General features: G+C 41.1%; 1 protein-coding gene across 2 annotated transcripts in view; it reads right to left on the bottom strand.

Annotated features, from left to right (window-relative positions):
• gabrb2a (gamma-aminobutyric acid type A receptor subunit beta2a) overlaps positions 1-16,380 on the bottom strand; it is a 43,088-nt gene that overhangs the window by 15,537 nt on the left and 11,171 nt on the right. For both annotated transcript variants that reach the window (XM_030395958.1, XM_030395957.1), the window contains exon 4: positions 11,920-12,140. In XM_030395958.1, coding sequence (XP_030251818.1) covers positions 11,920-12,140 — 221 coding nt within the window. The remainder of the gene's footprint in view (positions 1-11,919; positions 12,141-16,380) is intronic.

Raw genomic sequence — 16,380 nt, 5'->3', positions numbered from 1 at the left:
AAAAATCTTTTCTCTCCATTAATGCTGTTTTTTTTGGGGGGGTTTTTCCGCACCTTTGACCATTTTATCCTCATCTATTAATCGTTTGATTTGTTTCAATGTTTGTTGAAATGTTGGTTTTTGGTTTTACTTTGTAGATTATATCCTTTTTGTGTCTTGTGTTTTGCGACTTTTCTACTTCCTGTCTTTGTCTTTTCCTGCCCTTTTTCTGTGAACCTGTGTTTCACTTTTTCATTATCTCTGGTGTATTTAAGTCTGTCTTGTCCGTCTCTCTTTGTCAGTTTGTCTGTTTTGTTTCTTTGATTTTTTTTTTTTTTGGACTTCAGCTTGCAGCCTTTTTTTTCATCCATCTGACTCGGTATCTTGTGATTGTATTTTTTTTTTTTATTTTTGTTGTTTAGTTTAGGGACCCTGTAAGACTTTTATTGTGACATGATGTTACAGCGTTAGCTTTCATGTTTGCATCATTTCATATCAATTCAACACTAAATCCCAAATCCATACTACAAATCAATTACAGGCAGGTTTTAAGTATGCAATGCAGTCACACCTTCAAAATAAAGCATTGTAAAAAGTTTTCACGTTTGTATGTTTGACACTTTTTGTGTGATATCGGTGAACATTATTGCACCCCAAAGCAATGCAAAGCAAAAAGGGATCAGCTAATGAGAGCAGCAAAACTAAAGAAAATAAAATAGATAGCTAATAGCTAAACGAACAGTATACTTTTAACATGAGTATCAACTGCTTACGATAAGTCCTATATGAATGATAGAACTGGGACACCACTCCAGTTTTACATCCTCCCTTAAGTGGATAAAACATGGACAGAGTTCAACCTCTGGTCACACAATCCTATAATAAAGAGCCGTCGAGTGTCAGCCAGCCGCATCCGACAGGTTCACTCAGACCAACGCACTTCCTGTTACACACACGACAAGTTGGCCAGAGCTGAGACGGGCTGGCACCCGGCCGTGCCAAACCCCCGAGGCAGTCTGAGAGAGACTGGACACACAATTTAACTAGAGGGACTAAAGCTAGCATCCCATAAGAGACACACACACACACACACACACACACACACACACACTGATTGATATAAAACATGATAGCATCATGCGACCATTAACAATAATAGCAGCCTGTGGGAGAATTCCCAGTATATGGCAAAGTATTTGTCATGACCTTGGGTTTCCCTTGTCATAGTGAGTCACTATCAGTTCATCAGTCTATTGCTTTAGTGATCCATTCATTCATTCACAGCTGACAATGAAATCCCTCTGTGACCCCCTAAGCATTCGCCATAAGTCAAAAGCAGTGAATAAATTACACTTTAAATGCCAGGTCATTTTTGTTGATTTTTGGATCCTAAACGTCTCATTTATATAACTCGAGTGAAAGAAATCTGCTGGCGTTATGAGATCATTTATCATGTTTCTAATACAAATATCAACTTGTTTGCTTATTATGATAATCTGCGTTATTCTGGCATGTATGATTGTGCTGACACTTAATTATTGAAATATACTGGTTTGTAATTGGAACAGTTAACCGATATCTCAATGGACTGGCACCTTGAGGAAATAAGACTTTTATGATTGGAAGTAGAAGATGAAAATGACTTGACTTGTAGAATAAAATACTCTACAAAGACACATTGACATTTTTATAGTGCATTTTATAGTATAGTGTGTATATTGCAAAAACATATGGAAAAAAATGTATTTTTCGTAAAGAAATAAAAACACAGAAGTCTGTTTTTGCTTCAAGCTGAAGAAAAAAATTACCTAAAGTTTTGCAAAAATCACATGACAAAACTGAACAAAACGTAACGTAACATAACAAAATCAGACAAAACTTAACGTTATGTCTGAACATTGTGTTAATAATACAAACGTGATAATATCATCCAAAACCATCCAGAGAAGGTGTTCAGCCTTGTCTAATTTCTGTTTATGAGTTTAAAGACTCTCTGTCCTCTTCACTATTTTTTGGGTAATGTATTAGCCAAAAAAGTGACTAAACACACAATACACATGGTTAAAAATAGATTTGATCACTCACACACATTTTTTTTCCTAATTTCCTATAGATATCCCAATAACACAAAACTGTGATGAAATAATTACTCAAATTGTTGCAGAAATCACATCCGCCGTGATCTCCAAAAATCAGTCCTGCTAATTTTCAACATTGCACACAATCGCCCAGAAATACAGGGATCACTGTTCTAAAAGTACAAAATCTCTGTCGGACGACAAATTTCTGATGTTTGATGGTATAAATCGACATATTGCCAGAACCTTTTTTTCAATGTATAATTATTAACATAAATAGATAAAAAGAAAAACAAAATCTTGCAAAATTTTACAAATATAAATGTAGAGCTGCACATATAAAAACGTTTCAAAACTCATCCTTACTCATAAGAATAAACACTAGCAGTGAAAAAGGAAATCTCAATATCGCTCCTCTCTTAACTCCATCGTAACTACTACTTATCTTGAGGAGTGCTTTGTCTTTAATAATTAAGAGCTGAAAGTTTATTTGAAATCCTTCTACATAAGACTTGCAGCTCCCCTGGGCCCGGCCTGGCAAGTTTAGGATTTCATTTTTTGAGATGTGGAGACACAGTCTTTCTCTCTCACACTCTCCGGCTCTCTGTCTCTCTCGCTGCCTCCTTTTACTTCCTCTCTGGGCTCTTATATAAGAGCCAGTTAGCAGGGCCATGGTGCACTGGGGGATTAACACGGGAGTCTTATTTCTGTCCTAGTTTACCCCTTTTATGACCACAACTTACTGGGATGTTGTGCTCACCAGCAAGTCAATCATCGCTCACCATCATCGCCATCACCGCCACTAAATCATCACGGTGGCAGAGGAAGCGCAGGGGAAAAGCGGAAATGAGGCCAAAATGGCAGGGGTAAAAATAACAGCCTATTTATAGCCCACCTACATCATCAGCACAAGTCTCTGAGCTTTTTTGTCTGAGACTCGGCGTCGCTGATCAACAGCCGCTTCTGCATCCCCTGGCCTTGCTGGCATGGCCAGAAAAACCCACGCCAGCAATTAATAAACAGCTAATAACGAGGGAGGAGGAGAGACGGGGTGAGGATTTCTCTGCAGGATTCCCTCCCTGTCTTCGCATTCTCCTCCTCCTCCTCCTCGTCATCTCCGCTGCAGCGAGAGCCTGCCGTGGACCTCTGCAGCAGCAGCAGCAGCAGCAGTGATCATGAAGCAGCACAGGCTTGTTTGCTCTTCATCAACATCAGGGCCGGTCCCTCTCTCTCTCATCCCAACCTGCCGGAGGAGAGGCCACGCTCTAACAGATCACGCAGATTCAAACACGCTACATTTGCTCTGCGTCGGAGCTAATAGGACATGGAGCTCTAAAAAAAGGCTGTTTTGTTTTTTCTCCTCTTGTGCATGTTCCCTCACAGTTCAGCCCAGGCTGTGCGTGTATGTGTGTGTGTGTGTGTGTGTGTGTGTGTGTGTGTGTATGTGTGTGTGTGTGTGGACCCCCCCTAAGGCAGCCTGTGCACCTTTATTCCAAATGACCTTGTTTACGGACATAACACAACCACCACGAATTCCCAGACAGAATCTCATTTCGAGGGAGCGTCACAGCAGAGCACAGCCCAACATAGAGAGGGAGGGAGAGATTTTTTTGGCGCGAGCAGGTTACAAACCGGCGCGTCCTTTAATTAAACTGACACATTATTGCACGGACACTGTAATGGAGTTAGAAGTTAAATTAAGATGGAGAAGCTTCCTCCATTTTGGAGAGAGAGAGAGAGAGAGAGAGAGAGAGAGAGAGAGAGAGCAGCCCGTGTTGAGCTGTGGAAACATGGCACGCATGGTTGTCTCTCCCTGCTCAGGCACTGTTGCCAGATTTGAAAATAAAATGTCTGCAACGAGAAGAGTCCAGTGTGTGTGTGTGTGTGTGTGTGTGTGTGCGTGTGTGTCAAATCAAAGGGGAGGTTTCTTGATTTCAGAGTGCACACATACAACATACTGAACCGCCCTGCCTGATCAGTTGTTTGAGAGAGAGAGAGAGAGAGAGAGAGAGAGAGAGATAACTTTGAAGGCAATGCTAAGCCCACATTGATCGTATTGACAGAAGAAAAAAAAAGAAAAGGCTTATTTAAATCCCTCTCTCCCTCCACTCAGCAGCTTTCTCCTCCTGGCCATGCGATGTCATTTATTGAGCCGCAGAGTGGAACACTCCTCGCCCTGACAAAGGAGGACGTCAGTCTCCATAGCACAAGGATACGTCCTCTCACAAAAGGAGTAACAATATTCACAGAGAGAGGGTGGAGAGAGAGAGAGAGGAGGAAGGGGGGGAGAGGAGAGTGAAGGGAGGGAGGGAGGAGGGAGAATCCTAACAATTTCTCCATTTTGAATGAAGTCTGACCTTCATGTCTCTTCCCCTCTCTCGCTCTCTCTGGCTCTCCCTCTTTTCTCGGTCCCTCTCTGTGAATTTTGAGCGACATGCATCAGGAGTCCTGCACCGAATGTCTTCCCTCCTTTCCTGCATAAAATGAAAGTGGAGTGTGTGTGTGTGTGTGTGCGTGTGTGTGCGTGTGCGTGCGTGTGTGTGTATGTGTGTACTCCCCAGCAGTCTGGGTGGTATCTGTGTTATTAGCTGAGCCTTTTCAGGGGCCGGGTAATTAGATCAGACTACCTCTCCCCGAGAGTCAGACCAGGCTCTAAAGTGACAGTTGGAAGCACTGTTGCAATTTTCTGCTCCTCCTGGTAATTTGACGACCAGGATCCAGCAGGATTGGGATGCACCACACATCCAGGGAATACGGAGCAAACGGCACCCTCGCTCATCCGTCCTCCTCCGCAAGAGCCCCAAAAATAACACTTGCCCACTCCCACGCGCAGACACAGATCCTACACACGTATCCAACGCCTCCTGCAAACTAAACACTCTAATCTATCGGTGTTCCCCAGGTGCAGTGTGTCAGCTAATTTCAGTTAGTTCAGCACAAACCCACGTTCACCTTTAAGGGCCGATTATATGTTTACTTATTATGCAAAGGATTTAGTAAGACAACATCATATCCTAGAGTGGGACATACTTACTCATGTTTGAGGTTAGACAGAAGGCAAACAAGCAGCAGGACAACGCAGGAAAATTGATTTTGAAAGCGTGTTATTGAATTATTTGCTCGTTAAGATAAATTGATTGATACATATCATCTCTGCTATAGATTAAAGTTTTCCTCCTGTGATTTATTATTGCACCTCCATAAAGATTTACACAAATTGAAAAAATAACGTCCTAAATCGAAACAGTGCAGTCTCTAGTCTCTGGTTCCTACATTTCCCATGATGCAACTGGATAGCATCTTTCATCACAAACAATAAAAACTGCGTAGAAAATTAATGTTTTCAAACTTTGTGCCCCAATTTGTGTAGCCTCCAAGCGTGGTGACATCACTATGACATCATCAAGGTTTCATTTGTCCGATCTGCTCCTTTGAGGATAAGTTTGCCTTAAAATAACATTTCAGTCATGATCTTTCCAAGTTGCGTGAAGATTTGTAATAAAACAAAACATTTCTGGAGCTTCACAACAAAAAAGAGTTGCAGCATTCTCCTAAACTACAAAAAAAAAAACATCTTAAAAAACATTAAATGGCTCAATACAGCTCTCCTGGGATAATCCAAGTCTCTGGAAGCCCGAGATCCCAAATGGATTTAAAAATAATTTGTTTTCACCTTTTTATAAGCCAAAATCTTCACTGCAGCTGCAAAGCTAAAAGCATGGACCCTGTCTGAAGGGGCTATACATGCGAGGTCGAGGGTGTAAAGTTGTTTTTTAAATCCGTTTGGGACCTCTGAGCATCCAGAGACTCTGATTCAGCTATAGACGACCTGTGCGGAGCCAATTAAAACTTGTTTTTTTCATGTTTTATACAAGTCCGCATCTGCTTCAGTTGTTTAGGAAAATGCTGCAACGCTGTTTTGCTGTGAAGCTCAAGAAACTTTTTGTGAACTACAAAACTTCATCTGACTTTGCATCAACATGAGAATAGGGATGAATTTTAATTTCTGGGTGAATTCATCCCCTAAGAGCCACAGAGTTCCTCTCCTCATTCAGAGTAAACTGACTTTGACATGTAAAATCTGTTGCTTGAAAAAAAAGCAGTGGCCTTGATGCAAAGTCCAACCAATACAAGTGTAACAGTGCTTGTTAATTTTCTCTACCAAAATAAGAAGTAACCAAATGTTTTGATAGACACATTCACCAAGATTGATTCACATGAATGACCTGGTCAACACTTAAACACTCGCCGAAAGACTACTTTTCAGGTATATCAGTCGCTGAAACATGTAGAGGGAAGCTCCTTAACATCTATAGACGTACATATACCTGGCTTCTCTGTAGTAAAGATGTTTAATTCCATTGCAAGATTATTCATATAGGACGATTTCAATGATACAACAAGTTGCAACATCCAATTGAGACTTTCAAAACAAAGCTTGCTAACAAACATTTAACAGATTATGCCATTTATGTTTTGGACTGTCCTTAACTTGGTCAAACGGTCGCAGCTTAGGTTAGGTTTGTTTTTTTTGTTTAACTATAACAAACCTAACTGTGACTGACTGACTGAACATAACGTTCAGTCAGTCACGTATGATAAACCATTCTTCATGTCATTCATGCAAGTCAACGTACTTACACAACATCACTTATAAATAACTCACTGTTGACTCTTGGGATGCAAACCCTGGTCTCCTGGGGGAAAGTCCTGTGCATGACCCAACCCGACCACCCTCTGACTTCTTGCTCTTTATGCTACAGCACTACAGTGGTGCTTCCAGAAATTATGCTAGAGGAGCAGCTACACTGTCAAACGTAGAAGTGTAGATTGATACGGAATGATAAGGAATGCCTTTTAGGCAAGTTTTGCCACTCGGCATCCCTTTTGGCAACGGCCCCAGGCAGTTATTTGGGGCTAACAAGACCAGGCTCCTGTCTAAAGGAACAATGAAGGAGTCAGAACTTCACTTTCAATGGTCACTGGGACAAAAACAGCACGTATAGAATCACCAGTTAAATATGATACAACCTCCATCTCTGGCGCTAAAGACTTTTCTATTCAAAATGCTTAAAGTGGCGTTTCTGGCATAGGGCAGCTGAGCAGGCTGCTGGATCTGATGCATCAGGAGTGACAACAGACTGACATTTACTGAAGGACTGCGCTTCAATACAGGCACTTCTACTGTGAGTGCTTCTGTTTTGCTCTACTTTCAGAGGGAAACCTTGTGCTTTTAACTAAACCACAGCTGTGATTTGTATTTTTATGACTTTGTAAATTATGATTCTACAAATAAAACTTATTCATCAACTTATAGAATATAATATGTCTGTAAAGTAGATGATAAAGCTCCACACTGACACCAAAAACATCTATAAAAATCAAAGTGACAACATAGCGATATCATACATAATAATATAAGTCTTACAGGGGTCATATTAAGTATTCTTTACTGATAGTGCAGTAAGGTTGTAGAAACTTCAATATCTTTTCAACACCATGTGTATAAAATGATTAGATATCCACTTTTAATAGCATTAAAAAGTACCAAAGTTAAACAACACAGATTTATAATTAGATTTGCAAACCAGGGCTGCACAGATATTAACATCTTTACAAATATGTTGGGATGTGTTCAGTGGTTTGGTCTGTACCAGGGATATGTGCAGGATGTTAACAAAAAAGAAAAAAACGTACCCTATTATCTGAGACCAGGATTATTTTTTTTCTTTTTGTCACGGTATTAAAAGAGCTTTCCTTTATATTACCAGCGTTGTGTTGAAGTTCTGGTATCATGACAGCCGTGTGTAGTGCAGGACTGAAGAGAGCACTTTGTGGTATTGCTACTTGCACTTAACTAGAGGATCTAAATACAACTTCCACCACGGCTGAACTTTGACTAAAATGAATTCATAGCCAAACATTCATGCAGTCAGACACGCTGGCAGGACGCGCGTTCACACACAACCTGTTCTCCCATTGAGGGCTCGGAGTCTCCTCTCAGTTAGCCATCTCCTCCACATCCACTAAAGCCCTGCTGTTGCAACCAGCCGGCCCGTCTCTACAGGTATGTGTCAGCGTGCTCAGAGCGCACACCGGCATCTGGCCGGGCTGACTCTGACAGAAGCTTGTGTCTGGACTTGCTAGCATCAAATAAAACCTGGACCAAACCCACAAACCAAATAATGGAGGAGCCGGGAGGCACCAGCACTGACAAGGACAACGTATCTGAGGTAACAACCACATCTCTCCGCTGCACGCACACGCTCAAAATGTACAACAACGTTCCGCGAGCCTCCATTGCTTCTTGGCTGTTATGCAAAGATATGTGTTAGGCTTATATAATTGAGTCAGAGCGTTATAAATTACATTTCTCGACTGTTGAAACAAAACGTAGCGATGAATAATCTGGTGCAGTGCAGATACTTAAATTTTTTAAGCAGTCTTTGCGCAAGAAGGGCATCTCAGTCTAGAGAGAGAGAGAATGACTGAATGCTGCAACATCTTGAATTAGCAACAATAATCTCATCCTTTAAACACAGACACTAATCTGAGATCATTTACACACACACACACACACACACACACACGAAGGGGAGGTGACAGATCAGAGGAGGCAGCAGCACAGTGATGGACGGGCTGTGTTAGCCTGTGAAGTCAAATATTGCAGCATCAGTACAAATACAGATTCAGTGTTTGTATTGAACTGTTACATTATTGATTATGAGTTATCAATTATGGATGACAGTCTCCTCAGAGGCATCACAGTCCAACACCACAAAGAGATGTCTTGTAGATGGGTGGAACCATCCTGCACAATCAGACTCAGTTCGGCTGTTTGTGCCACCCTGCTTTATTATTGATCACGGCCGATCAATTATTGATACTGATGATCATCAGGGGACTTAAAGGGCTTAAACTTTAGGGCCCATAACTCTTCCTATACATAGAAGTTAAAGGAAATGTCAACAACATGTGTCTTATTTTCAGAACAGTGGCCATAATTCCAATGAGCAATGAAAACAGTGAACAGACCAGAGAACACGGTGACAGCAGCAGATTGTCATTATCATTCTGGCTTGTGACCATTTATGGCTAAAAAAAAATAACACTGAGTGACCCCAAACAGTCTCAAGTCTACTGTGTCTGACATGTTTGTTTTTGGTTTGCCTACTATAACATGAATATTATTTTAAATAGATGTTACAAATGTTTCTGTTCCTTTTATTAAGTTAAATATGGGACACCTGATTCAAAGAAATGTATCTGTTTTATCTGTTGCATTCAATTTTGATCTCCTCTTGTATTTTACTCTGTTTATCAAAATCAGAATCAGAAATCCTTTAATGTCCCGCAGATGGGGGAAATTTGTTTGTCCCAGCAGCGACAGAATATTACAAGAACAAAAACCAATAGCAAAAATATACAATATAATTAAAAAGGGAAGAAATAGAATAGACTTATATACATATTTACATGATATAGTGCAAAATGAACAGTGTCTAACAGTGTCTTAAACGTGTCCATTTGTGTTGCTGTGTGTTTCTTTAAAACTTTGTCTTAATGCATTTTGGTAAAACATATAAGAGAACAAATCATATACTTATGTAATGCTTAACTAACACATGACTCATGATGATTTGATGCATGTAGGAAGTGTTAATTCACAGTCGCTTCATTCATTGATATGCAATCAAATCATTCACCAACAGTTGTAAATAATATGACCATATACTACTATAATTTTATATATCTTTTAATCCAACTTCTTGTCAGATGCAAATATTTTACATACTAGATGTAAATACATAAATACAGTTACAAAAACACACTTTTATGCAGCTGAAATTAAGCTGACTGGTCAATTATCAACTGATATAGGACCTAATAAGTAAAGTGTGAATTTACATTCCTTATCTTATGATCTATTACGTGTGAACTAATCACATAAACTCTCAGTGACTTTATCATTTGTTCATGGTGAGCAACAGGAACTCATGATCCATCCCACATTAGTTCATGAATCAGATCATCGTGAGTCATATATTAGTTGAGCATTACTTAAAGCGTCTACAAGTATCTTTAATGTCTGTTGATTCTGGTGGCGCCTGTGGACAAAAGCAGTGAGCACAACCGCCTGCTGTCATGAAAATCTTGATCTGGCTGACGTGTGGATCTGATTTGAAGGCAAAAGAAAGATAAAAATCCAATTGAATTGTTTGCAGGATGCACTGCGATAAGATAATATTATAGTATTTATTTGTGGCTATAAGAAGATTAATTTAATTTTGATGTAAGTAACGTTTGTACGTGTAGGTTACGAGTCATTCTACAGCAGATCCAGCAGCTCGTGATGGTCATTTTGTCAAGGAAGCTAAAGTTATCAGTATTCCTGACTTGACAAACCTGTAAAGTCATCTGAGGATCATTTTGAATCCTGCAATTTTTCTCCCTCTGTTCAATGACCCACCGAGGTGGACCAGTGTTCTCTCTATCAGCGTTCTTCCAGGCTTTTTTGTCAATCAGTCTGGTCTTTATCTTCTTTTCAAAATCCGCCCAAATATCAGCCATAACAAAAATCAGATGTCAAAAATACAGTTCTTTGACGAGAAATCCCCTCCAGCTTCCTCCAAACTGGCTAACATCTGAAACTCTCACTGTAAAATTAGCCTGGGAAACACAAAGGCGCCATAAACCGTTGTGTATGATTTTGCAGGAAATCTTAACTATAAAAGAAATCTTTTCATTTGGGTAATTTAGAGCCATCAGCATTGAATTGGGACTGTTTCATAACCAGTAATAAAAAAACTTCTTGTCGTAAGTTGAAGTATATGATCTGCAACCTTTATGTAAAGCGTGACCACATTTTTATTGTCATACGCTGAAGACTTTAAACTGCATTGCTTTAAAGGTGCTGCACAAATAAACCTGCCTTGCTGTTTCCTTTTTCCAATCTTGTTAATCATGTCAGAATTACCTTGAAACCCACCTCAGGCTGTCCCAGCTCTTTGGTAACAAACCCCTGACCTAAAATGCTTTCTTAGTTGAGCACACTTGAAATGTCTATAATTGTCCCTTGTTGCTTGGGAGAACTGTGTGCCGACATAACTATTGTCACTAAAAGTATAAATAATATAAGTGTAGTCAAACTAACTTGAATTCAGAGGCCGGGCACTTAACTGTGATGGACGTTTACAACACATCTACATCAACCTGAGGATTTGTTTTAACAACGTGTATTTCTGGATTATTTTTAGCGTTCTCTATGAACAGATATTTGCATTTAAAGGCCGAATCTGTCAGCAAAGGACAAGATTCAGGTATTAGAAGCATTCTGGTTTGTGTTTGTAGTCGGAGTAGTAATGATCAATCAGGTTTGTGCAGACTTTGGATGTGTACAGATAAACAGTCTGTGTGGAGAACAAAAGAGGTGGAATGCAATCTCCAACCAATCAGTTAATAAGCTTTTAATTAGCTTTTTCTTTTTATTCATCTACATTCACATGAAGATTTCTGATTTAAAAAGATCAGCCATGTATTTTGTCTCACATCCATTCTCAATTCTCAATTAAATAACTGGAGTGTAACAGTGGCCAGTGCACATAAGAGGACGTCTTGGCTCAGATATCCAATATCCAGATGTTCACTGGCTACACTGAAAGTGCTGATACACTGGGGGTTACACCATTGTCATATGATAGCAGAAAAGTTGAGAGATCTTGTGTTATTCTTTAACTGTACATGGCATCTTTCATTTAAAAGTGTCAGATATGAAGCATCTGATACCATCACATCGTTGTGCATCGCAATCAATCCACTGACAGTCACGACACGACGGGAGGGGCAGCTGTAAAACTCTCACCTGAGTCCGTAAAGCACCGTGCCGTCGGGGTGGAGACGGATCATCCTGTTCTTGACGGTGACGCCGTGAACGAAGGACTTCTTGTCGTTCAGGAAGTAGGTGTCGGGCACCCAGAGCTGATCGGCTACTCGGTTATCCAGAGTCAGGTTGTAGGCGATCTCGGAGTAGGACAGGCGCTTGTCCCGCCAGGCTTGCTGGAAGTACATCGTCAAGGTGTAGTCCTGGAAGAGCAGAGCGGGTGTTAGAATATGAACGTGCTTTATTTCCACTATCATGTCTGCCAATGCTAACATCTGACTCTGCAAATGTGTCACAGCTCGTTGTATAGACTCTGAATAGTGAGAAGGTCAGCCAAAAGGTCGCTGGTGGTCCCAAAGGCCACGGCCTGTACTAGGGGCCATGGTGGCAGGGGTCGGGGGGTTAATATTCAACTATCCTCCTTTAACTTTGAGACCGTGACCAGAGGGGATCTTTCTCAGCTGGCTGGCTATTGTCTCACGCTAAAAATATCTGCTTCCACTCGAATGGATGAAGCCACTCTCTTCGTTACAGAGACAACACTCCCTCTGATGCAAATGGCCGGTAGATTTTCTCCATCTGGTGTCTCTTTTTTCCGTGTGATGAACAACCGAACCTCGAAATCGACCTCAGAGAGAGATTCCCAGATTTAACCTCGGTGAGAAACATGCATCTGTACTGTACGGTTTGGTTTTACACATGCTCAGTAAACTATATCTCCTCCTCTCGCTCTCTCTTTCCTCTGCTTCTCACTCTTAAAAAAGACTTACACCCACACAGCCACAGCGAAACACAGCACTGCAGTCGGATCTGCTCTGTTGCAGTGTGTTGCAGTTGCAATCGATGAGTGGGGAAGCAAATTAAAAAATACAGTCTGTGAAACGAGGCCCTTGAGCTTTTCACTCTGAGCAGCCGTCATCGTTACTTTTCCGCGTTCCTACGTTTTCCGGGTCCCATTAGTGTGACGCCACAAAGCAATCCCTCACTCTCAGAGCCTTATCATTCATTGCATGCCGTGCGCACGAGCAAAAGCACTGCGTAAAAAGGGCATCTAAAAATACATGAGCTGCTGCCATGTTGATTTTTTCCGGAGTGAAAAAGTCAAGCGAGGACGGCCGCATCCTTATCCTGTTTTACAAGAGTTCCCACTGAACCTTCGTCTCACACTCGCTCCCTCTCTGTCTCATTATCAGCCTGTCGATCGGATGTCTCTATCACCTCTGGGATCGTTAGCCGCTGCCTGCAGGCTCGGTTTACTTCACCCACCGAGACGGCATCTCCTGCAAGCACGACCGTCGTTTTTAAGACGTTGATGAAGGAACGACACAAGAATCATCTGAGGGGGAAGACACTGTATCCCTCTGACTAAATTAGAAAACTGAAGCCAACAATATTAACTGAAGCCCCGTGGTAACAATCCGAGCAACCTGATTGTTTTGAGGCAGAAACTGTTTTGCAGTGTCACAGACTTTTAGCAATAATCTCGCCGTATTTTTCTCCATGCTCCACACAGCTTTTTGACATAACTGGGGTGAAACATCCTTTGACATTTTGGTGGATACGGTAACAAGCCGGAGATTGTGTGTGTGTGCTGTGTCTCACACACACATTTTGGATATTTAGATGTTTGCATTCAAAGCTCTTAAATTGTGTTCTACATCAGCAGGGTAAAATTTAGTGCCGCAACTAATGATTATTATCATTGTCTTTAAATCTCGGAAATGCCCATCACACCTGCCCAGAGTGCAGAACAAGGTCTGTCAACATTTCAACGAATTTTTTAAACAAGTGAAAACCCAAAGATATTAAATTCATGATGATTTAAAGAGAGAAAAGCAGCTCAGATTTGAGAGGCTGAAACCAGAAAACATTGGGACGATGAATGATTAATTATCAGAAGACTGTAGTGGTTCATTATCTTCCGGATCGACAATGAGCACCAGTAGGAATTTCACTTTACAGTGACCACAATTATTTCCTCATTCACTCACAAGACGTTATAGGCAAGTCAATTTGATGTATACGGCCCGGTTAAATAGCTACATCGCAAATCATAAATTTGCCTCAATCTTCTTTAATCCTCAATTCAGAAAAGGAAAAACTCTGTTACCGGGGAAAAAATGGAAAAGATTTCAGAAAGAACAACAGAGGAAGGATCGATCTTCCAGGACAGACAGACGTGCTGTTGACGTCATGTGTGCTGAATAGACCAAAATAGCAAATTGACAGTATGGAAAATCTGTCACTGCTGCCTATAATGGACACTCTAGAGCCAGACTAATACTCGATTCATGGGGCCGATGCTGATCTTCGGAAGTGAGACATTCTGATACACCACCTGATACACACCAGAACAGTGATGGTGAACCACTTGGAGTTGAGGCCCCCCCCCCAAGAAAATTCAGGTTGGCATTCATGATCCCCGATCAATTTCAGAAATCATGTCCAGGTACGAGTTGGTGCCGTGTAAAAATCAACTTAATAAGGTATTGTGCTTTCAAGTTCTCTCCGTAGATACACTATGAAGATGAATGTTTACATAGTGTGTGGAATGATTCCTTCTCACGATCTCTCTAGCTGTAACCATGGTAACAACTGTGTGACAGGGCAACGCAAACTCAGTGCTTCATAAACCCTGACGGGTTCAGGTTGGGCTTCGGATGCCACTTTCTCGTGGTCGGAGCTTCACTCTGATACAAACACATTTTCTGCAATAATCCCTCAAATGCTGTTACCACACCCACAAATATGTAGTTCATCATCGTTTGTAGTCTGGCAATAAACCTCGGTGAGCTGAAAAAACAAATCTCTCCGGTAATTAAATTCATATTCAAACATTGGTTGGGCTGTAGTAAACTGAATCATTTCGACTTCTAAATTCTGATTCTGATTCTGATTGGCTGGTGCCAGAAAACTGTAATTTTTGCATCTGTACATTTAGAGAATTGCATTGTGGGATAATTAGCAGAAAGTTGGACTCTCAGACACTAAAAAATTAAATGGTGGAGAGTAACTACAGAGCGCTATAGAAGAATCCAGCGAGCGATGTGTGTGCTTCACCGCTATTACTGCTGCGGCAACTCAGCGCGTGCTGCTGCCTGCTTACAGTGTAGTCGGCTTAAAGATGTATGACAGCGGCTCCCGGATAGGATGGCAATCTTAACGTTATTCTAATTCTAATACTACAAATGTTATTTAATTAGATAGGTTGCATAACTAGTTAAGTGTCGCATTTAACTATTATAGACCTGTTTGACTGAGTATAGAATCTTATTTATTGCCCAACAGAATGAACTACAGAACTACATCACACTCATAGAGGATCACAATCACAATAATAATATCATTAATAATCATCGTCCTTCTTAGGACAGCTCACATTCAAACGCACTGACAGCAAAGGCCACTTGAGACACAGCAAACATTTCCACATGTTACAGGAGAAAAAAAGCCTGTGTGTCATTAATAACTTTAATAATGGCTCCGTTTCTGTTCAAGTGTCCCGGTAAGCCATGACAGTGTGACAGAGAGCCAGCGTGAACGATACCAGGACCCTGAAACTGAAGCAGCTAAATGGAATTCAGCCTTCATTCATTTTATAATTAACACCTGTGCTTTCCCTCCCGTCATGTGTTGAAATGTCTACCATGAACACCACTGAGATGTGTCTCTTGTTAAGTAACCTGAGTTCGGATTCATTTTGTGTGTATATATATATGTGTGGTAGTGTGTGTATGTGTATGTGTGTGTGTGCGGGGTGCCTCGTTGTGTACGTTCGGAGGTTTCAGAGTATAGAGATGCACAGAGAACACCTGGGCCTGCACGCTGCCTCCTGGCTGTTCTGTAAAATGGCAGCGTAATTACGGCCTCACAGATGGTGCTGCTTACCTCCGCTTGGACTTCACTTGAGCTCAGAGAGGGACACAAAATAGACATGCCTCCCCCGAACACACACACACACACACACACACACACACACACACACACACACACACACACACACACACACAGTTTCTGTCTCTTAGTACAGTCAAACTTATTGTTCAAATCAATCCGCAACATTTAAATGCTGTACTGCCATTTTTGGGATCTGCATGTTGATTTTTTTTCATAATTTCAACCACAAAGGAAAAATTCTGTGGAAAAAAAAAGTGCATATTTGATATTTATGTCACAATGTAGAGCACAACACTGCATCACACACATGTTTTCCTCAATATGGGCCAGCACTGGTGGTAAAAATAACCCCATCGAAGTATCTGTCAACACAAAATAAGTGTCAGGTCACAATACAAGTCGTGTTCCTTGATTTAGCATTCTAAAAATAACGCCTGAGTGATAATCAAGACATCGAAGGTGCTACGTGTTCACACGCGAGAGATGGAGACTGAGACAGAGGAGCAGGTGAGGAGGATTTTGCAGCTTCCCAAAGAGAAAAAAAAA

This window comes from Sparus aurata, chromosome 18 (assembly GCF_900880675.1).
Source record: "Sparus aurata chromosome 18, fSpaAur1.1, whole genome shotgun sequence".
Classification (NCBI taxonomy): domain Eukaryota; kingdom Metazoa; phylum Chordata; class Actinopteri; order Spariformes; family Sparidae; genus Sparus; species Sparus aurata.
Note: the sequence above shows the minus strand (reverse complement) of the source record. Positions and strands in the feature narration are given on the sequence as shown.